The sequence below is a fragment of the Chrysemys picta genome, chromosome 13, assembly GCF_011386835.1.
Source record: "Chrysemys picta bellii isolate R12L10 chromosome 13, ASM1138683v2, whole genome shotgun sequence".
Classification (NCBI taxonomy): Eukaryota; Metazoa; Chordata; order Testudines; family Emydidae; genus Chrysemys; species Chrysemys picta.
Window position 1 is genome coordinate 11352601 of NC_088803.1, and position 21109 is coordinate 11373709.

At 46.1% G+C, this 21109-nt stretch overlaps 2 protein-coding genes across 2 annotated transcripts; both read right to left on the reverse strand.

Annotated features, from left to right (window-relative positions):
- Nucleotides 1–13574: 13574 nt before the first annotated feature.
- On the reverse strand, nt 13575–14519 carry LOC101940177 (olfactory receptor 4N5-like). Its single transcript, XM_005312777.1, has one exon. The coding sequence runs from the start codon at nt 14517–14519 to the stop codon at nt 13575–13577; it is 945 nt and encodes a 314-aa protein (XP_005312834.1).
- Nucleotides 14520–19932: 5413 nt separating this feature from the next.
- Nucleotides 19933–20871, reverse strand: LOC101939901 (olfactory receptor 4M1-like). The gene has a single exon (XM_005312776.1). The coding sequence runs from the start codon at nt 20869–20871 to the stop codon at nt 19933–19935; it is 939 nt and encodes a 312-aa protein (XP_005312833.1).
- Nucleotides 20872–21109: the final 238 nt, after the last annotated feature.

Below are 21109 nucleotides of genomic sequence, written 5' to 3' on the forward strand. Positions count from 1 at the left end.
TTATGAATGCTTCATTACTTTTTAGTTATTAATAATAATTTTATCATTATTAATTAACCCCCTTCAGTCCCTTATATGAGGGACACATCAAGAATAGGAGATAGAATTATTGGGCCAGATATATGCTACAATCTTACTACAAAGTATGAATATAAATGCCAAATATATTTAAATAAAATAAAAGTTTGATTATTGAATAATCATTGCATATGAGTTTTGAATTCGTGATGGGAAATGCCTTATCTTTCTTTAATAAACTAGTAAATTAGTGGTTAAAGATCATGATTAACAATTCTTATTAACTGATCACAAATAAAATAATTTTAACAGAGATCGATGACCCTATGTGTTAGTTTGACTCCATTATGTGTAGGAGAAATATAAATGATTGAAGAGCATTTCAATCTGAAATGCTGCTGCGTGAAAATGATCACATTGCATCTCTCTTCGTCCCAATCTCTCAGGAAAGAGTTTGATTTTGAAAATAAATACTATCGGCTAGATGCTGAGACAATAACGGTCAAATCTTTTTTCTAATAGAATCTTTATTGTTCTGAAGTGATTTAGAAAGAGCTAGGTTGGAAAAAAGCATGATCTACTTCTTGCTATTTTGTGATTTCTTCGTTATTTAATAATAATAATAATAATAATAATAATAATAATAATAATAATTTTATTTTCTCTTTTTCTTTTTTTCTCCTGATTTTACAATGTTATAACCATTAAAAATTAATGAGAAAGGTATCTGCGTAAAGAAATCTAAGTGGTAAGACTAAAAAGAGATCTAAATTTTATTAGGTTAACTTGGAATTTTAGTTTTCTAATTTGAATGTATTTTCTATTTCATTGAATGTGATTAGGATCTCTTTATACATATTAATTGTAAGAGAATTCATATTAACATATAGAGAACTAAGGAAAATGAAATTTCTGTATAAGCATATGTACCACATATACAACATTATAATTATTAATAAATACTTATAGAGAGATCCATATTTACTTCAGAAGAGATATAGGAAAAATAAAGTAATCTTAGTGGCTACATAGAAGAAAGTGAAAGTCAGATCAGATTACTCTGTAAATATATTTCTGTTATCAGCGTGTGTTTATAAAAGATCAAATGTTATTATTTATTATTAGTGTAGAAAGAGATTGAAATAATAGTAGATTGTTTCAATGATAATGATATTTTTAATAAAGGTATAGTATTAGGTTTATAAACAATACAGTTGCTACTGAAACTTATTTATAAAGAAAATGAATATTATCTGACTGGTTTATAATATGATGTTATTTTATTGGTTTATAATATATGTGATGTTACTGGTTTATAACATGATGTTATGTTATCTTGTATGATTACAAGAGATCAATATGTAGACCTATAGCTTCCTTCATAACTGTTATAACTATTAAGACATGATTTCAAAGCTATTGATATGAACAGGATTGCTTTATAAAGATAGTCATTATTAATAAATATTTATTTACAAGAACTGCGTAACATGTACCATCCTTTACCTCATTTTAAAAATACCTAAGTGAAATATTTGGACTGAAATCTCTCTACAAACACTTGTGATGTGTTGCAGGAATCTCTTCACGAAAGAAAGCTCTAAATCCAACACAAAGCAATTGGATTAAAAGAACAATAAGCGAGACGGGGGTTTCAATTAATTGGACTAGCACCAGGAACTTTTTAAGGCAAATGTTCACTCAGATACTAAAAATACAAGTATAGGAACATGGACAGATAGATAATTCTACATAGCACAGATAGATGGATTGATATTTCTGCATAGCATGGTCAGATGGACAGAGATAATTCCACATTAGATAGATAGATAGATAGATAGATAGATAGATAGATAGATAGATAGATAGATGTAATTACACATAGTATGGACAGATAGATAAATAGATGTGTGTTTATGGGGACCGTTAGATAATTCCATATATGACAGACAGATGGATAGATTCACAGATACGCAACCAGAGAGCTAGAGAGACATAATTCCAGAGAGAACGGACAGACGGATATTAGCTGTCCTGTATCTGGCTGCCAGGTGCTGTGCTGGCTAACTGCTCAGTCTTGGTGCTATGGGGAGGGGCACCATGTGGGGTGAGCGCTCAGTGCTGTTATTGCTAATCACCCCGGGGTGTATTGAGCCGCGTCTCCTCCTTCCTCTGGGCTGTTGTTGTTTCAGACCCATCTGTGGCCCAGGGAACATTCTCCCCCCAGCCCCTCGGACGGAGGTGTCTGCAGAGCCACTGGGATCAGATACAGGGGGGCCAGTCCTGGCCCCACCGTAGGCAATGGCCAAACTCCAATGGATGCCAATGGAGCAGGAGGTCACCTGTGTTTTCCCATGGGGGAAGGGGTCCCTAGCTCACAGACCCGTCAATATTCAGGGTTATCCTGATGGGTTATTCCCCCTGGACTATTCCTCTGCCACATCATGGGTCCGGGCCCCTCTGAGACTTGGGGACTCTTCTCATCTCCCCACTGCTCAGTGTCGGGGCAGATCGGGATCCTTCAGGCATGTCGGCCCCTGAACCGAGACTGTGACACGCGGCTCCAAATCTACCCCATGGGGCGACCGCATCTGGTGGGACAGAACCATCGGGCAGAAGGAAAGAGGGCTGGGGAAGGGGAGTTGGAGAGACCTGCTCCTTGGTGTCCTGGCTGGAGCATGTGTGTGTGTGTGTGTGTGTCCTCATGCAGATCCGCTCCTGCACCCAGCTGGGTCCCCTCTGGCTGGGCTGGAGCTGGTGTCCCTGTGGCTGGGGGTGGGTGAGGGTGGAGCTGTGGGGCACAGAGGGTGGGGAGCAAAACTACACTCAGTGCCAGGGAGAGTGAAGGGGTCAGCACAGAGCCCAGGGAGCTGTGAGTGGGACTCCCAGGAGGGGGGGAGCCAGGATCTGAGCCCCAAGGGGTGCTGCGGGACCCCCTCTGTGTGGGATGGGGAAATAAATATGGTGAGAGTGAGGCACAAACAGGACAGAGAAGGGGCAGCAGGTCACACAGAGAAATGACAGTGCCCAGTGACTCCCCCCTGGTCTAACCATTAGCCAAAACTCGCCTCTCAATGCTGGGGATGAACCCAGGAGTCCTGGCTTCCAGGCCCCCCTGCTCTAACCCCTCCCAGAGCTGGGAATAGAACCCAGGAGTCCTGGCCCCCAGCTGGAAACTGCTTTGTATATGAAAATGAGCTGAAATTCTGCTGCAGTGACGTGTCCCTATGGTCTGTAGTCCCCAGCCCATGATCTAGGCCTGGTTGGATAGCAGGCCACATCCTATGAGTTTTCATTGACACTATCAGAGCCGATGGCAGATGTCACGGGGGAAGCAGGAATTCCCCACTCGTTGCCTTACACGCGCCGGGGAATGATCTCATAGTATCTCAATTCCGAATGCTGCTCTGGTGCCTTATGAAAACCCGCCGGGTGGCTCTGCCCCTTCCACTCAGACCTTGCAGTCCAGTTTGCATGCTGGGCTTAGCAGATCCTATGCTCTGATCACTCCAGTGGGGTGGCTCCAAGCCGTGGGTGAAGGTCAGAGTCAGTGGCTGGGAGTTCCAAGGAAGTCTCTGGGAGTCAGGACCCCAAAACCCATGGAGAACCCACAGAAAAAGGGGCAAAGTTCTCCCAAGCCCTGGGAAAGATGAGAAGACACATGGCCGCTTGAACTGAGATTTCCCAGGGTATCTGGAAACAAGGATCCCATGGGAATGTGATGCTGACCCTGGCGTACTGACAGCAAAGGGCCGTGGCCCTGACAAGCAAAGGACACGAGCCCCATCATGAGAGAGCAGCTGGCCACTGAGTATTGCCTGCGGTCACTGTGGTATCTCGGCTGGTCTCATCTCTGCCTTCCGGCCCCCTCCCGATGTCAGTTCCCGGAAGAAAACAGGGTCTATTTGTAGTGCCGGGGCGTCCCCTCGGCCCTGCTCCGGAGAAGCAGGTGTCCATCGGGAAGTCCCTGCGCATCAGAACAACACCGAGAAGGGCAGAAAATAAACTAAGGGCTGAACGAGAAGAGGAGAAAAACACCCAGAAAACAAACACCAGGTGGGCCTTGGAGCGCTTGGTCGTTCAGCCGAGAGACCAGATCTCAGGGCTGACAAGTGAGCTGCAGGGTGGGGCTGGCTGGGCCAACCCCATGTCCCTGCCCTTGCGCATGGGCTGTCAGGCACTGTACTGCCTTGGGACTCACGGGCCTGGGATGGAAATCTACGGCCTGGTTTGCTTGGGTCTGGGACTGGTTTGAAAATATGTAGCTGTATTTAGTCCTGGCCCTGCTGCGCCCAGTGCCCATTTTAAATAAATAAATGGAGATATCCTATCTCCTAGAACTGGAAGGGACCTTGAAAGGTCGAGTCCAGCTCCCTGCCTTCACTAGCACGACCAACTACTGATTTTTGCCCCAGATCCCTAAGTGGCCCCTTCAAGGATTGAACTCACAACCCTGGATTTAGCAAGCCAGTGCTCAAACCACTGAGCTATCCCTCCCCCCTAGAGTATAGCTGCCCCTTCCCTTCCCCCACCCTCTACTGCCCCTAGTGCCCATTATACAGTATAGCCGCCCCTTCCCCACCCCCACCCTCTGCTACCCCTAGTGCCCATTATACAGTATAGCCGCTCCTTCCCCACCCCACCCTCTGCTGCCCCTAGTGCCCATTATACAGTATAACAGCCCCTTTCCTGCTCCTCACCCTCTGCTGCCCCCTAATGCCCTTTATTCATTATAGCTGTCCTTGAAGGAGATGTTTTGGCACCATCTAGGTGCACATAATACACCAGAACATTATCTGTACTCCTTTTGCCCAGCACAGAGCAGTATATTGGTGGATTGACAGAGAGAGAAAGGGAGATATCACAGATGGACTGATAGAGAGATTTAGATGTGGAGATATCACAGATTGTAGGATCAGTAGATAACTAGAGATTTTGAAAATAGATAGATAGATAGATAGATAGATAGATAGATAGATAGATAGATAGATAGATAGATAGATAGATAGATAGATAGAGGGGCTGTATGGGGATAGATAGATAGATTTCATCATTCATTCAGTCTGTTTATCTGGGCTGTCCTTGGCCCCAGAATCCACAGCCTCTTCTGGGCATGGGGAGGAACAGAAGCATCTGAGGAGGAGTCCCTGGAGTGGATGGATGGCCGACCGTCCCACTGTTTCTAGGGCAGAACTGAGATGATCCAGGGAGAAGCTACGTCTTATGAGGATGTCTATTCAAATCTGGCCACTGGTGGGAAAGGTGGAGGCTCCTCATTGGCTTGGCCATGTCCCTGATGTAACGGCAAACCAATGGACACTGGGACATGGGTGGGACGTTTGCCATCGGGTGAATCTGGGGTAAGATTGCAACCAAGAGGGTGGGGAGTGATAATCACCTGGGGTATCCATCTCAACTGAGGACTTGGGACTTAGGAGATCCTCAAGGTTCTGCGCTGGGATCTGGAAAGTGGCATAGAAAGAGGAATGGGTGTCATAGATGACTTGCTATGAAATTAGGTACTGGTTAGAGAAGGGGTGGCTTCAGGAGGGGAGTGGGGTCTAATGATTAAAGAACGGAGGGGGGCTAGAAGCAGAATTCCTGGGTTCTATTCCAATGCAGCATTGAGCAAGTCTCGTAACTTCTTTTGTGTCTCTCCCCAGTGGTAAAGTGTTTGTGTTCTTTGTGTGACAAATTGTATAAAACTCCTCTGCCAAATTCTTGAGCTCCTGTATCTCAACGGAGCTTCGGTTGACACCAGCCGGGATCTGGCCTATTGACTCCAATGGAACTATGGCCAATTGACACCAGCCAGGATCTGGCCCATTGACTCCAATGGAACTATGGCCAATTGACACCAGCCAGGATCTGGCCCATTGACTCCAATGGAACTATGGCCGATTGACACCAGCTGGGATCTGGCCCATTGACTCCAATGGAACTATGGCCAATTGACACCAGCCAGGATCTGGCCCATTGACTCCAATGGAGCTATGGCCAATTGACACCAGCCAGGATCTGGCCCATTGACTCCAATGGAGCTACGGCCGATTGACACCAGCCGGGATCTGGCCCATTGACTCCAATGGAACTATGGCCAATTGACACCAGCCAGGATCTGGCCCATTGACTCCAATGGAGCTACGGCCGATTGACACCAGCTGGGATCTGGCCCATTGACTCCAATGGAACTATGGCCGATTGACACCAGCTGGGATCTGGCCCATTGACTCCAATGGAGCTATGGCCGATTGACACCAGCCGGGATCTGGCCCATTGACTCCAATGGAACTACACCTGGTTGACACCAGCCAGGGAACTGACTTGTTGACTCCAATGGAACTACACCTGGTTGACACCAGCGGGGGAACTGGCTTGTTGACTCCAATGGAGCTACGACCAGTTGACACCATCTGGGGATCTGGCGCTTTATGTATTACTATAAATGATTGTTACCACAGCTATTATGAAGTCCTTTGAGACAATATGGCATCTTGAGATTTGAATTTCCCTGTTCACATAGATTCATCAGTCTAAGGGGAGAGAGGATCATTAGATCATCCAGTTGGACCCACTCTATAGCACGGGCTGGCAAATTTCACCCATTTCCCCATATACCGAGCCCGATAACTTGTGTTTGACTCACGCATGCTCCAGAAAGGCAGCCAGCCTGAATTCGGAGCCATTTGTGCCAGATACATTGAGCGAATGAAGCAATCGCCTACAATTTGAGCTCTCCACATTTTTCAGTCTTAAACAGGAGACGGTTTCGTAGGCATTGTCCGCTGGGATGAGCCAGATTAATGTGAACGTCACTTCTACTAAGCGAGGGTAACATTCTCTCCCTTGGTAGCAGTAGCTGAATTTGGATCCCAGGTGCAACCTCTGCAGACTTGTGAGTTTATGAGATTTTTGCCTTGGGGACTTTTCCGGCTCTGTGACACTGATGCCCTTAACCACCCCATTAATACCAATAAATGAAAGTGAATCCTCATTAATGAGTCTTATCATTCTAATATATACTTGTAAGACTATAATAAACAATGCTTAGCAATACACCACCCTTGAGATCAGAAAACTAATCATTAATGACCAGTAAGTTTCAAAATTATTACTCACTAATAATTAACGATCAGCTGCTAATTACTAACTGCACATTATAAATGATTAGGGTGGATAAGTTACTATGAGGGACGCGTTCTGAATCTGGAATTAACTCTGCATCCTTCATGAAAGATATCATAGAAACATAGAATATCAGGGTTCGAAGGGACCTCAGGAGATCATCTAGTCCACCCCCCTGGTCAGAGCAGGACCTAATTCCCAACTAAATCATTCCAGGCAGGGCTTTGTCAAGCCTGACCTTAAAAACCTCTAAGGAAGGAGATTCCACCACCTCCCTAGGGAACCCATTCCAATGCTTTACCACCCTCCTAGTGAAAAAGTTTTTCCTAATATCCAACCTTAACCTCCCCCACTGCAACTTGAGACCTTTACTCCTTGTTCTGTCATCTGCCACCACTGAGAACAGTCTAGATCCATCCTCTTTGGAACCCCCTTTTGATTAGTTGAAGGCAAATCCCCCCTCACTCTTCTCTTCTGTAGACTAAATAATCCCAGTTCCCTCAGCCCACAGGCACAGACTTTCCATTGTGCCGGGAGATGCTCGACTAGCACCAACTGTGCCCCAGGCCCCGCCCCAACTCCACTCCTTCCCTCAAGGCCACACCCCTACCCTGCCTCCACCCCACTTCTTCCCACCCCCGCTACACGTCTTCCCGCCCCGTTCTGGCCCCTCCCCCAAACGTTCCACATTTTCACTCCTCCTCCTTTCCCCCCAGCCTCCTGCATGCCGCGGGATGTGCGGGGAGGAAGGGAGAAGTGCTGATAGGGGGGCTGCCGGTGGGTGTTCAGCACCCACCATTTTTTCCCCCTGGGTGCTCCAGCCCCAGAGCACCCACGGAGTCAGCACCTATGCCTCAGCCTCTCCTCATAAGTCATGTGCTCCAGCCCCCTAATCATTTTTGTTGCCCTCTGCTGGACTCTTTCCAATTTTTCCACATCCTTCTTGTAGTGTGGGGCCCAAAACTGGACACAGTACTCCAGATGAGGCCTCACCAATGCTGAATAGAGGGGAATGATCACATCAATATGTTGCAATCATATTATTCAGCATGAATACCAATTGTTCTGGATTAATGATTAATGATCAGTTAATGACCATCCATCCATTATCAAATAATGAACACATATCAGTTATCAATTGATTTGTTGCCATTTGTTATAATTCATTCATCAGGAGCTAGTAGTTAATGATTAACATTCATAACTAGCCATTATTAATAAAAGATCATTAATAAAACAACATTAACAGAGATCTGTGACTCTGCAGGGACCAGTTATCCCACATGGTGGATGGGAAATATAAATGTTAAAAGTTCATTTTTCTCTGAGCTTTTGTTCTATATAAATGATCAGAGTTGGTGGCTGCTTTTTATTGAACTTGGTAACAATCTTTCATCTGGAAAGCATTTGATTTAGCAAATAAATAGTACAATTTGGATGCTGTAAAAATAAAATCTCTTTTCTAATATAATCCCAACTGGCTTGAATGAAAATTAGACAGAGATAGCTTTGAAATAATAACAATTGAGTCCTTTTTGCTATCACAAAAGAAATTATTATTTATTATTATTAATTGCACAAGTACTAATGTCTATATTCTTTGTCATCTGATGTTATAGTTTGTAAAGATCAAATAATAAGGAGAAATATGCATTTATGTAGAAATCTAAGCAGTAATAACGAGATCTAAATTGTACTAGTTTAAATTTGTTTTAATTCATTTATTTATTTAATAAAATGCTGTTATTAAGATATCTCTGCACCTATTAATTCATGTAATTCATGTTTATTGACATAGAGATCTAAATTCAATGAGATTGCTATGCCAACCTAATTCTTGATTTATATTTATGAAGAGATCCAGGTTTATTTCTAATGAGCTATAAAAGTGAGAATACTGTTAATGTATGTGTATAAACAGATGAAGGCGCATTAGATTGGGTTGTAAATATACTAGCATTACCAATATGTGTTTATAACAGAACACACAGGTTATTAGAACATAAGAACATAAGAATGGCCATACTGGGTCAGACCAAAGATTCATCTAGCCTAGTATCCTGTCTTCCGACAGTGGCCAGTGCCAGGTGCCCCAGAGGGAATGAACAGAACAGGTAATCATCAAGTGATCCATCCCCTGTCGCCCATTCCCAGCTTCTGGCCATCAGAGGCTAGGGACACCTCCCTGCCCATCCTGGCTAATAGCCATTGATGGACCTATCCTCCATGAATTTAGTTCTTTTTTGAACCCTGTTATAGTCTTGGTCTTTCCAACATCCTCTGGCAAGGAGTTCCACAGGTTAACTGTGCGTTGTTGAAGAAATACTTCCTTTTGTTTGTTTTAAACCTGCTGCCTATTAATTTAATTTGGTGACTCTTAGTTCTTCTTGTGGAAGTTGGGAAAAGCGCACACATCTTAGTCTTCCAGGAAGAGCAAGAGTCAGGCTAACTCTTCTATTTAATAATGTGAGACTTTAATGCAGGGACTGGGTTAGTGGAAAAGAACTGTAAGAGAGGTTGTTTTGACCTTGTGTTAGATAAGAATGGAACGCAGACTATAGCAAGAACTGCTGAAAAAAGTAAAATATCAGGAAGGAATATGTATAAACAAAATGCAGTTGTTGATCATTACTGTATGTCACAAAAGGTATAAATACTTGCCTTAATTATTTATCTAATGGAGCCCTGCCTCGGGAGGGGAACACCTGCCCGTGAGTACTTTCCCCTTGGAAGTGTTAAAGAAAATAAAGCTGCCTCTGGGATGTTGCAACCAACCTCAGAGTGAGAACTCGTTTTTCTCACACATTCTGTACAGAGGAGTAAATAATACTTCCTTATTTATTTTCTCCACACCCGTCATGATTGTCTAGACCTCTATCATATCCCCCTTAGTCGTCTCTTTTCCAAGCTGAAAAGAGCCAGCCACATATAGTTGGGGCTAGGGAGAAGAAGAAGAAGAAGAATACTAAAGATTTGCATTTAATTATTCCTCTTCTTATCAATAATAAATGCTTATAAAGATCTGCATCATTAGATTTCTTTTCAACATTATGTTTGCTCTTAATTAATGTGTAGAAGTAGGAAAAAATGAGAATAGATTGTCTTAAACACCCTGATTGCTCTTAATGGGTGTGTGTGAACTGAATGAAATGCTCTTTGACTGATAATATGATTGCTTCTAATAAACACTTGGAAACTGATTGAAGTGTTGTCAGACTGCTTTATAAACACATTGATTGCTTTAAATAAATGTACATAAACAGTTTGAAATAACAGTAGGTTGAGCTGTAAACAATGCATTTGCTATTAATAAATATTTATAAGGAATTGGAACAGTATTTGAATGATTTATAAATATTATTGTAATCGAAACATGATTGCAAAAGATTAACATTATTATTTAGATTTTTATAGTCATGATTATTAATACATATTATCAAATATATTGATATTAATTAGGTTACTTTATACATATGGTTATTATTAATGCATATTTATTTAAAAGAGCTGTATATTTTTATTGCTGAGGTCACTTAAAATATATGTAACAATTTTTTTTATGATTTGGAGCTGAGTACAAGCATTTTAAAATTATTATACAACTCTATGCATCAAAAGAAAGCTCTAAACGAAACCAACAGGAATAGGATCAAAATTAATAAAAAGTGATATGGGATTTCAATTAATTATATTAGCACCAGGAACTTTCCAAGGTAAGTATTCCTTCAGATACTACAATATAAGAGTAAGATGATAGACAGGTAGATAAAGTACATATGAGAGAGGGAGAGATATGTGTGAACTGGATAGATGAATAAGTACAGATAGGCGAGAGAGACAGATAACACCACATAGAGCAATAGATGGATGGATACAGAGAGAGAGACAGAGGGACAGAGAGAGAGCGACTGAACTAATTCCACCTAGGAAGGATGACTGGATAGACAGATGGATCTATAAAGTACATGAGAGAGAGAGAGAGAGAAAGAAGGAGGGATATGTGCAATATCGATAGTTAAATAAGTAGATATGGGACAGATAGTGAGATAGAGGGATATGTATGGGATGTATGGGCAGATAGATAGACAGATTGTAGTGTTGTTGTTCCAGTGTTGGCCCCAGGATATTAGGGAGACAAGGTGGGTGAGGTGATATCTTTTATTGGCCCAACCTATGTGTCTCTCTCATCAACAGATGTTGGTCCAAGAAAACTTATCACCTCACCAACCGGGTCACTCAGAGAGAATTCCACAAAGGAAAAAGATGGATGCGAGTTTGAAAGAAATCATTATGGAGCTGCGTCTCTTCCTTCCTTTGGGCTGGAAATTGGAAAGACAGACAGAAAGACGCCCTCTCTTGCTGGGGAATGTCCCGATCCGTGTTTCCCAGCCCCGAGGCCAGGCCGGTTTCAGGACCGATTGCAAAACGCACCGGTCACTAGCCGCTCTGGGTGGAAGCAGCCGAGGTTTTTTCTCAGTAGTTTATTGCCCTCTAGTGGCGGCCTGAGGCGCTGCCAACCACCCTTTCCCTTTTTCCTTCTGGTCGAACAAAACCAGCCCCTTTCTTGGTTTGAAATGCTTGATTTATGCCAGACTCAGGGGCCAAACTTCAGGACTAGGAGCGTTTAGAAGATCTAGGGCAGGGGTTCTCAAACTGGGGCTCAGGACCGCTCAGGGGGTTGTGAGGTTATTATGTGGGGGGGTCGCGAGCTGTCATCCTCCACCCAAAATCCTGCTTTGCCTCCAGCATTTACAATGGTGTTAAATATATTATAAAGTGTGTTTAATTTATTAGGGATGGTCGCACTCAGAGGCTTGCTGTGTGAGAGAGGTCACCAGTACAAAAGTTTGAGAATCACTGATCTAGGGGATATTTTGGAGCCCATCTGAAAGAAAATCAGCTCCCAGCTCTTAGTAATAATAATACAATTATAAACTGTACAATAATACAACGTATTTATGTACCTCATAATTGAAATTAAAATAGCCAATAGGGAGAGCGCTATAGCTGTTAGCGTGGAGGCCATGAGCCAGGACTCCTGGGTTCTGTCGCTGGTTCTGGGAGGGGAGTGGGGTCTAGTAGTTCAAGCATGATGGGGCTGGAAGCTTGGACTCCAGGATTCTAATCCTAGCTTTGTCACAGACCCTCTGTGTGATGTTTTGACAGCTCTATCCCCTCTCTTTGCCTCAGTTTCCCCATTTATAAAGGAGCTAATGACACTTCCTTACCTCCTGGAGGGTTTTAAATGCTCAGTACATCAGTATCCATGAAGTGCTTTGAGATCTTTGGCTGATAAATCCCATGGAAGCATTTTGTCATGAAATCAAACTGCTCATATTCCTGCAATACAGAATCCATGCTGGCTACAGAAGCTGAGTTGGCCATACTGAATTTATTCGAGCTAAGCCGGAATTTGTTTGTACCCCATGAAACTGCCAGCAAAACTCTGTTTGGTCCTAAGCAAGAAGAGCCACATTTAGACAAATGTTTTCCTACTTCTGCTGACTCTAGCTGAACGGGTGGAGCAAATAGAAAGATCCCAACACATGCACTAAGAGCGAAACATGGTATTCAAGGGCACGGACGTTCTGGGGAGTCTACAGGTGGTAGAAACTCCAGAAAAAACATACTTAGTCCTTGACACATGCCCTCTATGCCACATTTCCTGCTGTGTGTTGTCATGAGTGGTCAAAGTAACATAAACCTTGTTACTATTAACTGAAACGTGCCAATAAATAATCATCTCAGAGCTGGTTTAGCTCTGGAATGACACCAGAGGTATGCCATAAATCATACAGGTCATCTCCATGGATACTATAGAGTTACTCTGTAAATACTACACAATTATTTCATTGCAATTAGGAAAGGACAAGAGAGTTGCTCTTCAGATATGCTGTAACTGCTACAGCGCTACTCCACAGATACTATGGAGTTACTCCATCTATCTCCATCTAGAGTTACTCAGCAAATACTGAAGAGTTACACCAAAGTAAATGAGACCAGAACCTGAGTTTACACATAGAAAACAACATTACAGACCCTACACTTACAAAATTAGTAATGAGTTACTCGGTAGATACTACAGAAACACTGCACTCTTAGGCACAGATCTTCAAATAACTCCAGGCTCCTTACTGCTGTTGAAATCAATGGGAGTTAGGGACCTAAATAGCTTTGAGGATCTGGGCTACACTGTATATATCCTACAAAATTAGTATAGAATTGCTCCAGAGGTTCTTCAGAATGACTCAATAGTTTGAACAAAATTATTAGACAGTTAGTCCATAGATACTAGTGATTTACTCCACGATAACTTTATCACTACTACAGATTTACTCCTTAGATAGTACAAATATGCTCAGCTGTAACTGAAATAAGACCCTGGCCATGCATGTACGAAAAACATTCCCAAAGTCTGCAATTTTCTATGATTACTTGCTCAGTTCCCTTCCCCAAGACCCATATCTGCCAACCATCCTCCTCATGGCCGACTTCACCTCCTTGTTCCTGAGGGTGTAGATCATGGGGTTGGTGAGGGGGAAGACCACGGTGTGCAGCACGGCTACCACCTTCTCCATGGGGACAGCGCGGAAGGGAAGGCAGTAGATGTAGATGGCCGGCACAAACATGACAAAGACGACGATGATGTGGGTGATGCAGGTGGAGGCCACTTTGCTCTGGCCCCGGGGAGAGCATGCCCGGAGCTTGAGCAGGAGGAGGGAATAGGAGACCAGGAGGAGAAGGAAGCACAGCAGTATGACCAGCCCATTGTTGGAGAAGGTCAGGATCTCCACCAGGGCAGTGTCGGTGCAGGCCAGCTTGATCACCTGGGGCACATCGCAGAAGAAGTTGTCCAGAACGTTGGGGCCACAGAATGGGAGCTGGGCAATCAACCCTACCAGGATGATGGCGTGAATAAAGCCCCCTGCCCAAGATGCCCCCACCAGGGCCCAGCAGACCCCCCTGCTTACCATGCTAGTGTAGCGCAGGGGCTGGCAGACAGCCACGTAGCGGTCATAAGCCATGGTGAGAAGGAGGAAGGCTTCGGCCGCCCCCAGGAGGTGGAGGAAGAAGATCTGGGCCATGCAGCCCATGTAGGAGATGGTCTTGCGGCGAGAGAAGAAGTCAGCCAGCATCTTTGGGGGGGTGACAGAACAGTAGCATATGTCCAGGAAGGCCAGGTTGGCCAACAGGAAGTACATGGGGGAGCCCAGGCGGGGGTCACCCCAGACAGTGAGGATGATGAGGACGTTGCCCGGGAGGATGACGGTGTAGAAGAGCAGGAAGAGGAAGAAGAGGATGAGCTGGACTTCATGGGCAGGGGACAAGCCCAGGAGGACGAATGTAGTCACCACTGTCCAGTTTGCTTGTCCCATCGTGCTGGACACACACATGCACAGGAAGCAAAGATGTTGCTCAGTAACCAGCCCCCCAAGTCTAAGGGTAGCCCTGTAGTGAGGCCACTAGCCTAGGTTGTGGGTTCAACTCCCTATTCTGCCACAGACTTGCTGTCTCATTTTGGGGCCAGAACACCAAAGGGATTTAGACACCTAATCCAGGTGCGCCCAATGGGAGTTCGGTGCCTGAGCTGCTTCTGAAAAGTCCCAATGCATCTGAATGCCCCTAAGTACCTTTGGAAATCTGGACCGCAGCGTCTCAGCCATTGAACGGAGGCAGCTTGTCAGGAGGGGAAAGTATGAGCGGAGTTGAGGAGGGGAACCCGGGGTCACAACCGTGGGTACCAGTGGGTGGAGGGGTGTGTCGAGCAGAGGGAGTCAGGTGGCAGTTAGCCAGGTCCCCACTTCGGTGCCCCCCCACACTCAGCTCCTTCTCTGCCATCATGTCCCCTCAGCTGGCCCCGTGTCCTGGCTGCACCTGATGCTCCGGTAGAGAGGAACCGGAATAACATCAGGGCTCAGAGATGGACAACATCTCCATGCGACTGATGGGGCACAGGGCTCCCCATGCAGCCCCTCTGCCCATGCATGGTCCTGACAGGACTCGGCAAAGCCGCAGAGCAGCCCAGGTGCGAATCTAGGTGGGCAGAGGGCTGCTGGTTGGGACTGAGGCATCAGCAGGGCTGTGGGTGGGGGGAGGCCAGGGCTGGAGTAGCAGGGGCTGCGGGTTGGGAGTGAGGTGGGAGCAGAGCCAGGGGGACACAGAGCAGCTGTGCTGTAATGGCCGGCGGGCAGGGGGCTGGTGCAGGAGGCACTGCCATTGGGATGCGGATGTGTGGGAGTTTTGGGGAGGAGGAAGGAGAAGCAGCTGGATCCCAGGCTGTGGTAGGGGCCGTGCAGGGGGCACTGGTGAATTCATGCCCAGCCATGCCCGGGCAGCACATCTTTGCACTGGAACTACAGGCCTGTCAGGATCCTGCGGGCTGGCACTACCCCCAGCCCATGCCTGGCTGGCAGGAGGCCAGGAGTAGGGAAGTTGCACCCGCAGGTGGCAATGGAGGGCACCATGCCAGATGGAGAGAGAGCAAAGGAGGAATAAAAGAGACAGAGGGCGAGTGGTGGAGACTCACCCTGAGTTGCCTTCGGTAGAGTGAGAGGTGCTCAGCCGAGTGCCATCTTCATCCCCTGCAGCCACACGGCCCCCGGCTATATCCCCGCTGGCTGGGATGGGCGTCACCAATCCCCACTGCGGGGGGGCGGGGGGTGGGGGGGCGGTGTGTGCAGCTGCAGCTCGCTTAATTCAGCACTGAGCAAACTCACCAACTCCGGGGGGAGCAGGGATCTCAGCTGCCAGGAAGGGTGGGAAGAGCGGGATGGGGAATGGACAGGCCAGCGGGGCTCCAGCAAGACAGTGTCCCCCCAGCAGGGGGTGCTGCAGGATCCCCTTCTGTGGGGGGACTGGGAATGAAACATGGGGACAGGGGAGAAAAGGGAGATGAACCAAGTCACACTGCCAGTGCTTAATACAACTTGATGCCTGGCCTCCCACTTCCTCTGCTCTAACTACTAGACCCCACTCCCTTTTCAGGGCTGGGGATGCAACCTGTCCTGGCTCCCAGCCAGAGGCAGATTAAGGTTTTTGGGGTCCTGGGCCAGAGCAAATGCACCTGCAGTGATAGTCCCGTGCCCATTTCGCCCCTTCCTCCTGTGTCCCCACCCACGGCCCCACATCTTTCTGCCCCTTCCCTGGGGCCCCACCCTGTTCCACCCAGGGTCCTCCCACCGTGGCCCCACAACCCGTTTGCTCCTCTCTGTCCCCCCCACACTGCAACCTCAAGACCAGAGAAGCTCTGTCCTCCCGCCATGGTCCCAGGGCTGCAGCAGGGAGTGAGAACTTCCCCAGCCCTGAGGCTGCGGTCGATAGCGAGAGCTCCTCCAGTCCCAGGGCCGCAGCAGGGGTCCTGGTGTTGGGGCTTCCTCCACCACCCCCAGCGCTTCTGTAGGGGACCAGGGTCAGGGCCCTGGGGTGTCTCCTGCCCCACCTGCCAGGCTCTTAGGCCAGAGAGTGGGGTTGGGTGCAGGGGCTTCCCCTGCCACCCTGTAGCTTCTGCCAGGGACGGGGCAGTGAGGGCTTCCCCTGCCCCTCCCGGCTTCTGCTGGGGACAGGGTTGGGGCATGCTAGGCTGGGACTTCCCCTGCTCCTCGGCTTGTGCTGACAATGGGGTTGGAACACTAGGGTTTCCCTGCTTCAACTGCCCTGCCCAGTGCTGCTGCTGGGGAGTGGGGTCGGGTGTGGGGGCTTCCCCCATCCTGTGACCAGGGCTCTGGGCTTCCACCACCCAGTGGATTTTTTCTGGGGCCCCCAGTTGGCCGGGGCCACTGAGGATGGGCCAAGTCAAACCAGTGACTAATCCGCCACTGCTCCCAGACCCCACTGCTCTGACCCACTCGATCCCCATGCCCTCCTAGAGCTGGGGATGGAACCCAGGATTTCTGGATCTCAGCCCCAACCACTTTAACCCACTAGACCCCACTCCCCTCCCAGAGACAGGATAGAACCCAGGTGTCCTGGCTCCCAAACTGCCCTTTCTAACTCACCGCACCCCATTATTCTGTTCTAACCACTGGACCCCACCACCAGTTGAGCTGAGAACAGAACCCAGGATCCCTGAATTGAAGTCCTGGAGACACTGGAGCCAAAAAATGCAGTTTCCAGTGACCCAAAGCTATCCATGGATTTACCATGAATTCACCCAAATGCCCAGAGGGAGAAGGGCTGTTGTCTCCTTTTTATCTGTTAGCCCAAAGCTTAACACACTTGGGTTGTGGGAGCCACAGTTCAAGTCCCCCCCTTGCTGATGGGAAGATAGGATTTGAACTTGGGTCTCTGCTATTAAAAGCTATTGGGATATTCTGGCACGGAAGCCCTTCAGTGGCTCCTGTGGAAATGAACTGACTTGATATGAAGCCCTTGGGCTAAAGGAAGAAAGCAACAGCAACAGCCTCACTCCAGAGCCTGATTTGTCAAGGTACGTGCCTTGAAGGTGGGAATTAGAAGGCCCAGTCCCTTCCAATCCAATTATTAATCCATAACGCAATGGCTTCAACAGGAGACATTCCCACACCAGCTTATCCCATAGCCCAGTGGTGTAGCTGTGCTGCTATAAAGCAAGAGACCCAACTTCCTGATCCTTCTTCACACCATTAAGACGGGGGACTTGAACCTGGGGCTTTCACTTTTCATTTTGAGTTGAATGAAATATTTCCATCTACCCTACCTACAATTTTCTATTTCCCTTAATTTTTTCTGGATTTTCTCAACTCGGTTCAGGTTGATGCAATTTCTTCCCCCGTCTGCTTTTTCCAAACTGCCAGAGATCTGAAAACTCAATGATTCACCCAGATGTAGTAGCCACCAGGCAAGCTGATGCCATTCGCTCTCCATGCACGCATAGTGCCCACCACAAAGAACAACCCAATATTGGTTTGGGTACAGGCAGCACCCGGCAGAATGGAGGCCCTGATCTTGGTTGGGGCCTGTGCATCCCCTGGTACAATAGGACATGATCTCAAATGGAGTCTGTGCAGCGCCTCACACAATGGGGGCTCTGATCTTTGGTTGCTTATTTATTCGTTACTCAAATAGAAAGAATAATTTCAGTGGAACTTGGGAAGTTTGATACAGCTGAGTATCTGATCCTGTATCTATCATAGTGGTTTTCAACCTTTTTTCATTTGTGGACCTCTAAAATATTTAAAATGGAGGTACAGACCCCACTGGAAATCTTAGACATAATTTGCAGACCGCGAGGGGTCTGTGTACTGCAGGCCAAAAACCACTGATATATCATATCTGTGAGTGGCATAATGAAAGGCATCTAAAGGAGATGGATGACCTGATCTCATTAAAAATACTGGTAACTAGGAAGCCACATTCCTAGGTGGCTTTGAAAATCTAACTCATAGGGGCAGAGATAGGGCTGTTAGTGCAACATTTTCCTGAATTGTGAGTTGTTAATTGTGCAGCCTTCATGTTCTCTTAATGCCAGTTGTGGGATGGAGTGTCCTACGTTTTTAAGCAGGGAGATTGGAGAAGGAAAAATAGAAAAAGAAGCAGCTTTGCTTTCTGGGGCTTTGAAACCTTGCTAGAAGTTGGCACATGGGACAGAGGAAAAGTTACATTTGAAGGGATTTTTTATTTTCATAAAAATAGGTACACATTGACAGTTCTTTGGTAACCTCTCTCAGCCCTCACCACTCTCTTGATGAAATTCTCATGCACCAACCTTCACAACTGATGTAAAGTCTGTAATTATTCACAAGATACTCCAGAGATAATCTAGAGTTACCTCATATAGAATAAATAAACAGTACACAGTTACTCTATAGATACTACAGAGTTATTACATGGATCTGACAAAATAACTACCTTGTTATTATTCTATAGATACTACAGAGTTACAACAAAGTTACTATGGAGATAATACTGATTTGCTACAAAGTTCTTAAACAGACTTCATAAATTTACTAAATAGATACTTTACAGTAATTACACAGTTTTTCCTCGAGATACTACTTATTTACTAAAGAATTGCTTCACAGATACAAAAGAATTATTCCATGTATCCTACAGGGTTAGTATATATTTATTTCATAGACATTACAGTTACAACGGTGTTGCCTCACACATAACACAGAGTTCCTCCATTGATGTGACAGAATCATTACAATGTTACTCCATGGATATGAAAGAATAAATCAATAGGTACTACTGTATTTCTATATAGATACTACAGAATTACTCTGTAGATATTACAGTTACCCCGAAAATACTGTAGACGTATTCCACATTTATTGCAGAATTACTCCATGGCTTATACAGAGTTACTATATAGTTACTCCATAGATACTACAGATTTCCTACTAAGTTTCGCCAGACACAGTAGAGTTACTCCATATGTATAACAAAGTTAGTACAATGTTAGTTCACATATACTACACACTTACTTGAAAGTTACTCCACTGACATGGAAAATTAGTTCATAGGTATTACAGCATTAGTACATAGACATTAAAGAGTTAGCTCAAAATTGCTCCATAGATATTACAGAGTTACTCAGCAGGTACTACAGAATTGCTCCACAATTACTCCATAGACACATGAAACTTGCTCCTTCATTACTTCATAGATTCTACTGCATTACTCCAGTGTTACTCTGGTGTAAATCAATGCAGATTCTGGCCCCACACATTGATAAATCTATTTAGATTAATCAGTTAAGAGGTCAGAGGGGACCGTTGTGATAATGTAGTCTGACTTCCTGTATAACACAAGACAGAGAAATGCCCTGAAAAAATTCCAAACCCTGCACTTCTTTACTCTGCCTTTGTTCTATTTCCCCCTGCAGAGCCTGTGTCTGCCCGGCAGCCTCTTCATGGCACTGATGATCTCTTTGTTCCTGAGCGTGTAGATGATAGGGTTCATGAGTGGGAAGACCACGGTGTGGAACACGGACACCACCTTGTCCAGGAAGAAGGTGTGGAAGGGATGGCAGTAGATGTAGATGGCCGGGCTAAACATGATGAAGACAATGATGACATGGGTGACACAGGTGGAAGCCACTTTGCTTGTCCCCTTTGAAGGGTCACCTGCCCGAAGCCGGACCAACAGCACCGCATAGGAGATGAGCAAGATGAGGAAGCACATCACGGTGGAAAAGCCGCTGCTGAAGAACATGAGGAACTCCAGCACATAGACATCAGTACAGGCCAGCTTGATCACCTGGGTGATGTCACAGAAGAAATTGTCCAGCTCATTGGGGCCACAGAATGGAAGCCGGATGATCAACACCACCTGCAGGATAGAATGTGTGAAGCCTCCAGCCCAAGCAGCCCCAACCAGGGCACAGCAGACCTCCCTGCTCATCATGCTGGCATAGCGCAGGGGATGGCAGATGGCCACGTACCTATCAAAGGCCATGCCCATGAGCAGGAAGACCTCAGCTGCCCCCAGGAAGTGGATGAAGAAGATCTGGGCCATGCAGCCCCCATAGGAGATCGTTTTGTGGTGGGAGAAGAAGTCAGCCAGCATCTTTGGGGGGGTGACGGAGCAGTAGCAGATGTCCAGAAAGGCCAGGTTGGCCAGGAAGAAATACATGGGGGAACCTAGGTGAGGGTCACCCTGGATGGTGAGGATGATGAGGATGTTGGCTGGGAGGATCACGGAGTAGAAGACGAGGAACAAGACAAAGAGGAAGAGCTGGATCTCCCGGGTCTGGGATAGCCCCAGCAGCACAAACTCCGTCACCCCTGTGCCATTCTCATGCTCCATCCCTGTAACAAACCAACATAGTACATTGTCACTGCTACGATTGAGGACCCAAGCAGTTTGACAAATATTCAGGGTCTAGGAGGCAGTTTCAGTTAGGAGGGGAATTAGGGGACCGAATCAGGAATTTCTTTGATGCAATCCTGCATATATACAGAAAAGATGCAAAGTCCTATTTCCCTGAAAACTGGAGGAACCAAACAATGGGAGAGAGTGTCTTTGATCACCGCTCCAGTCCTCT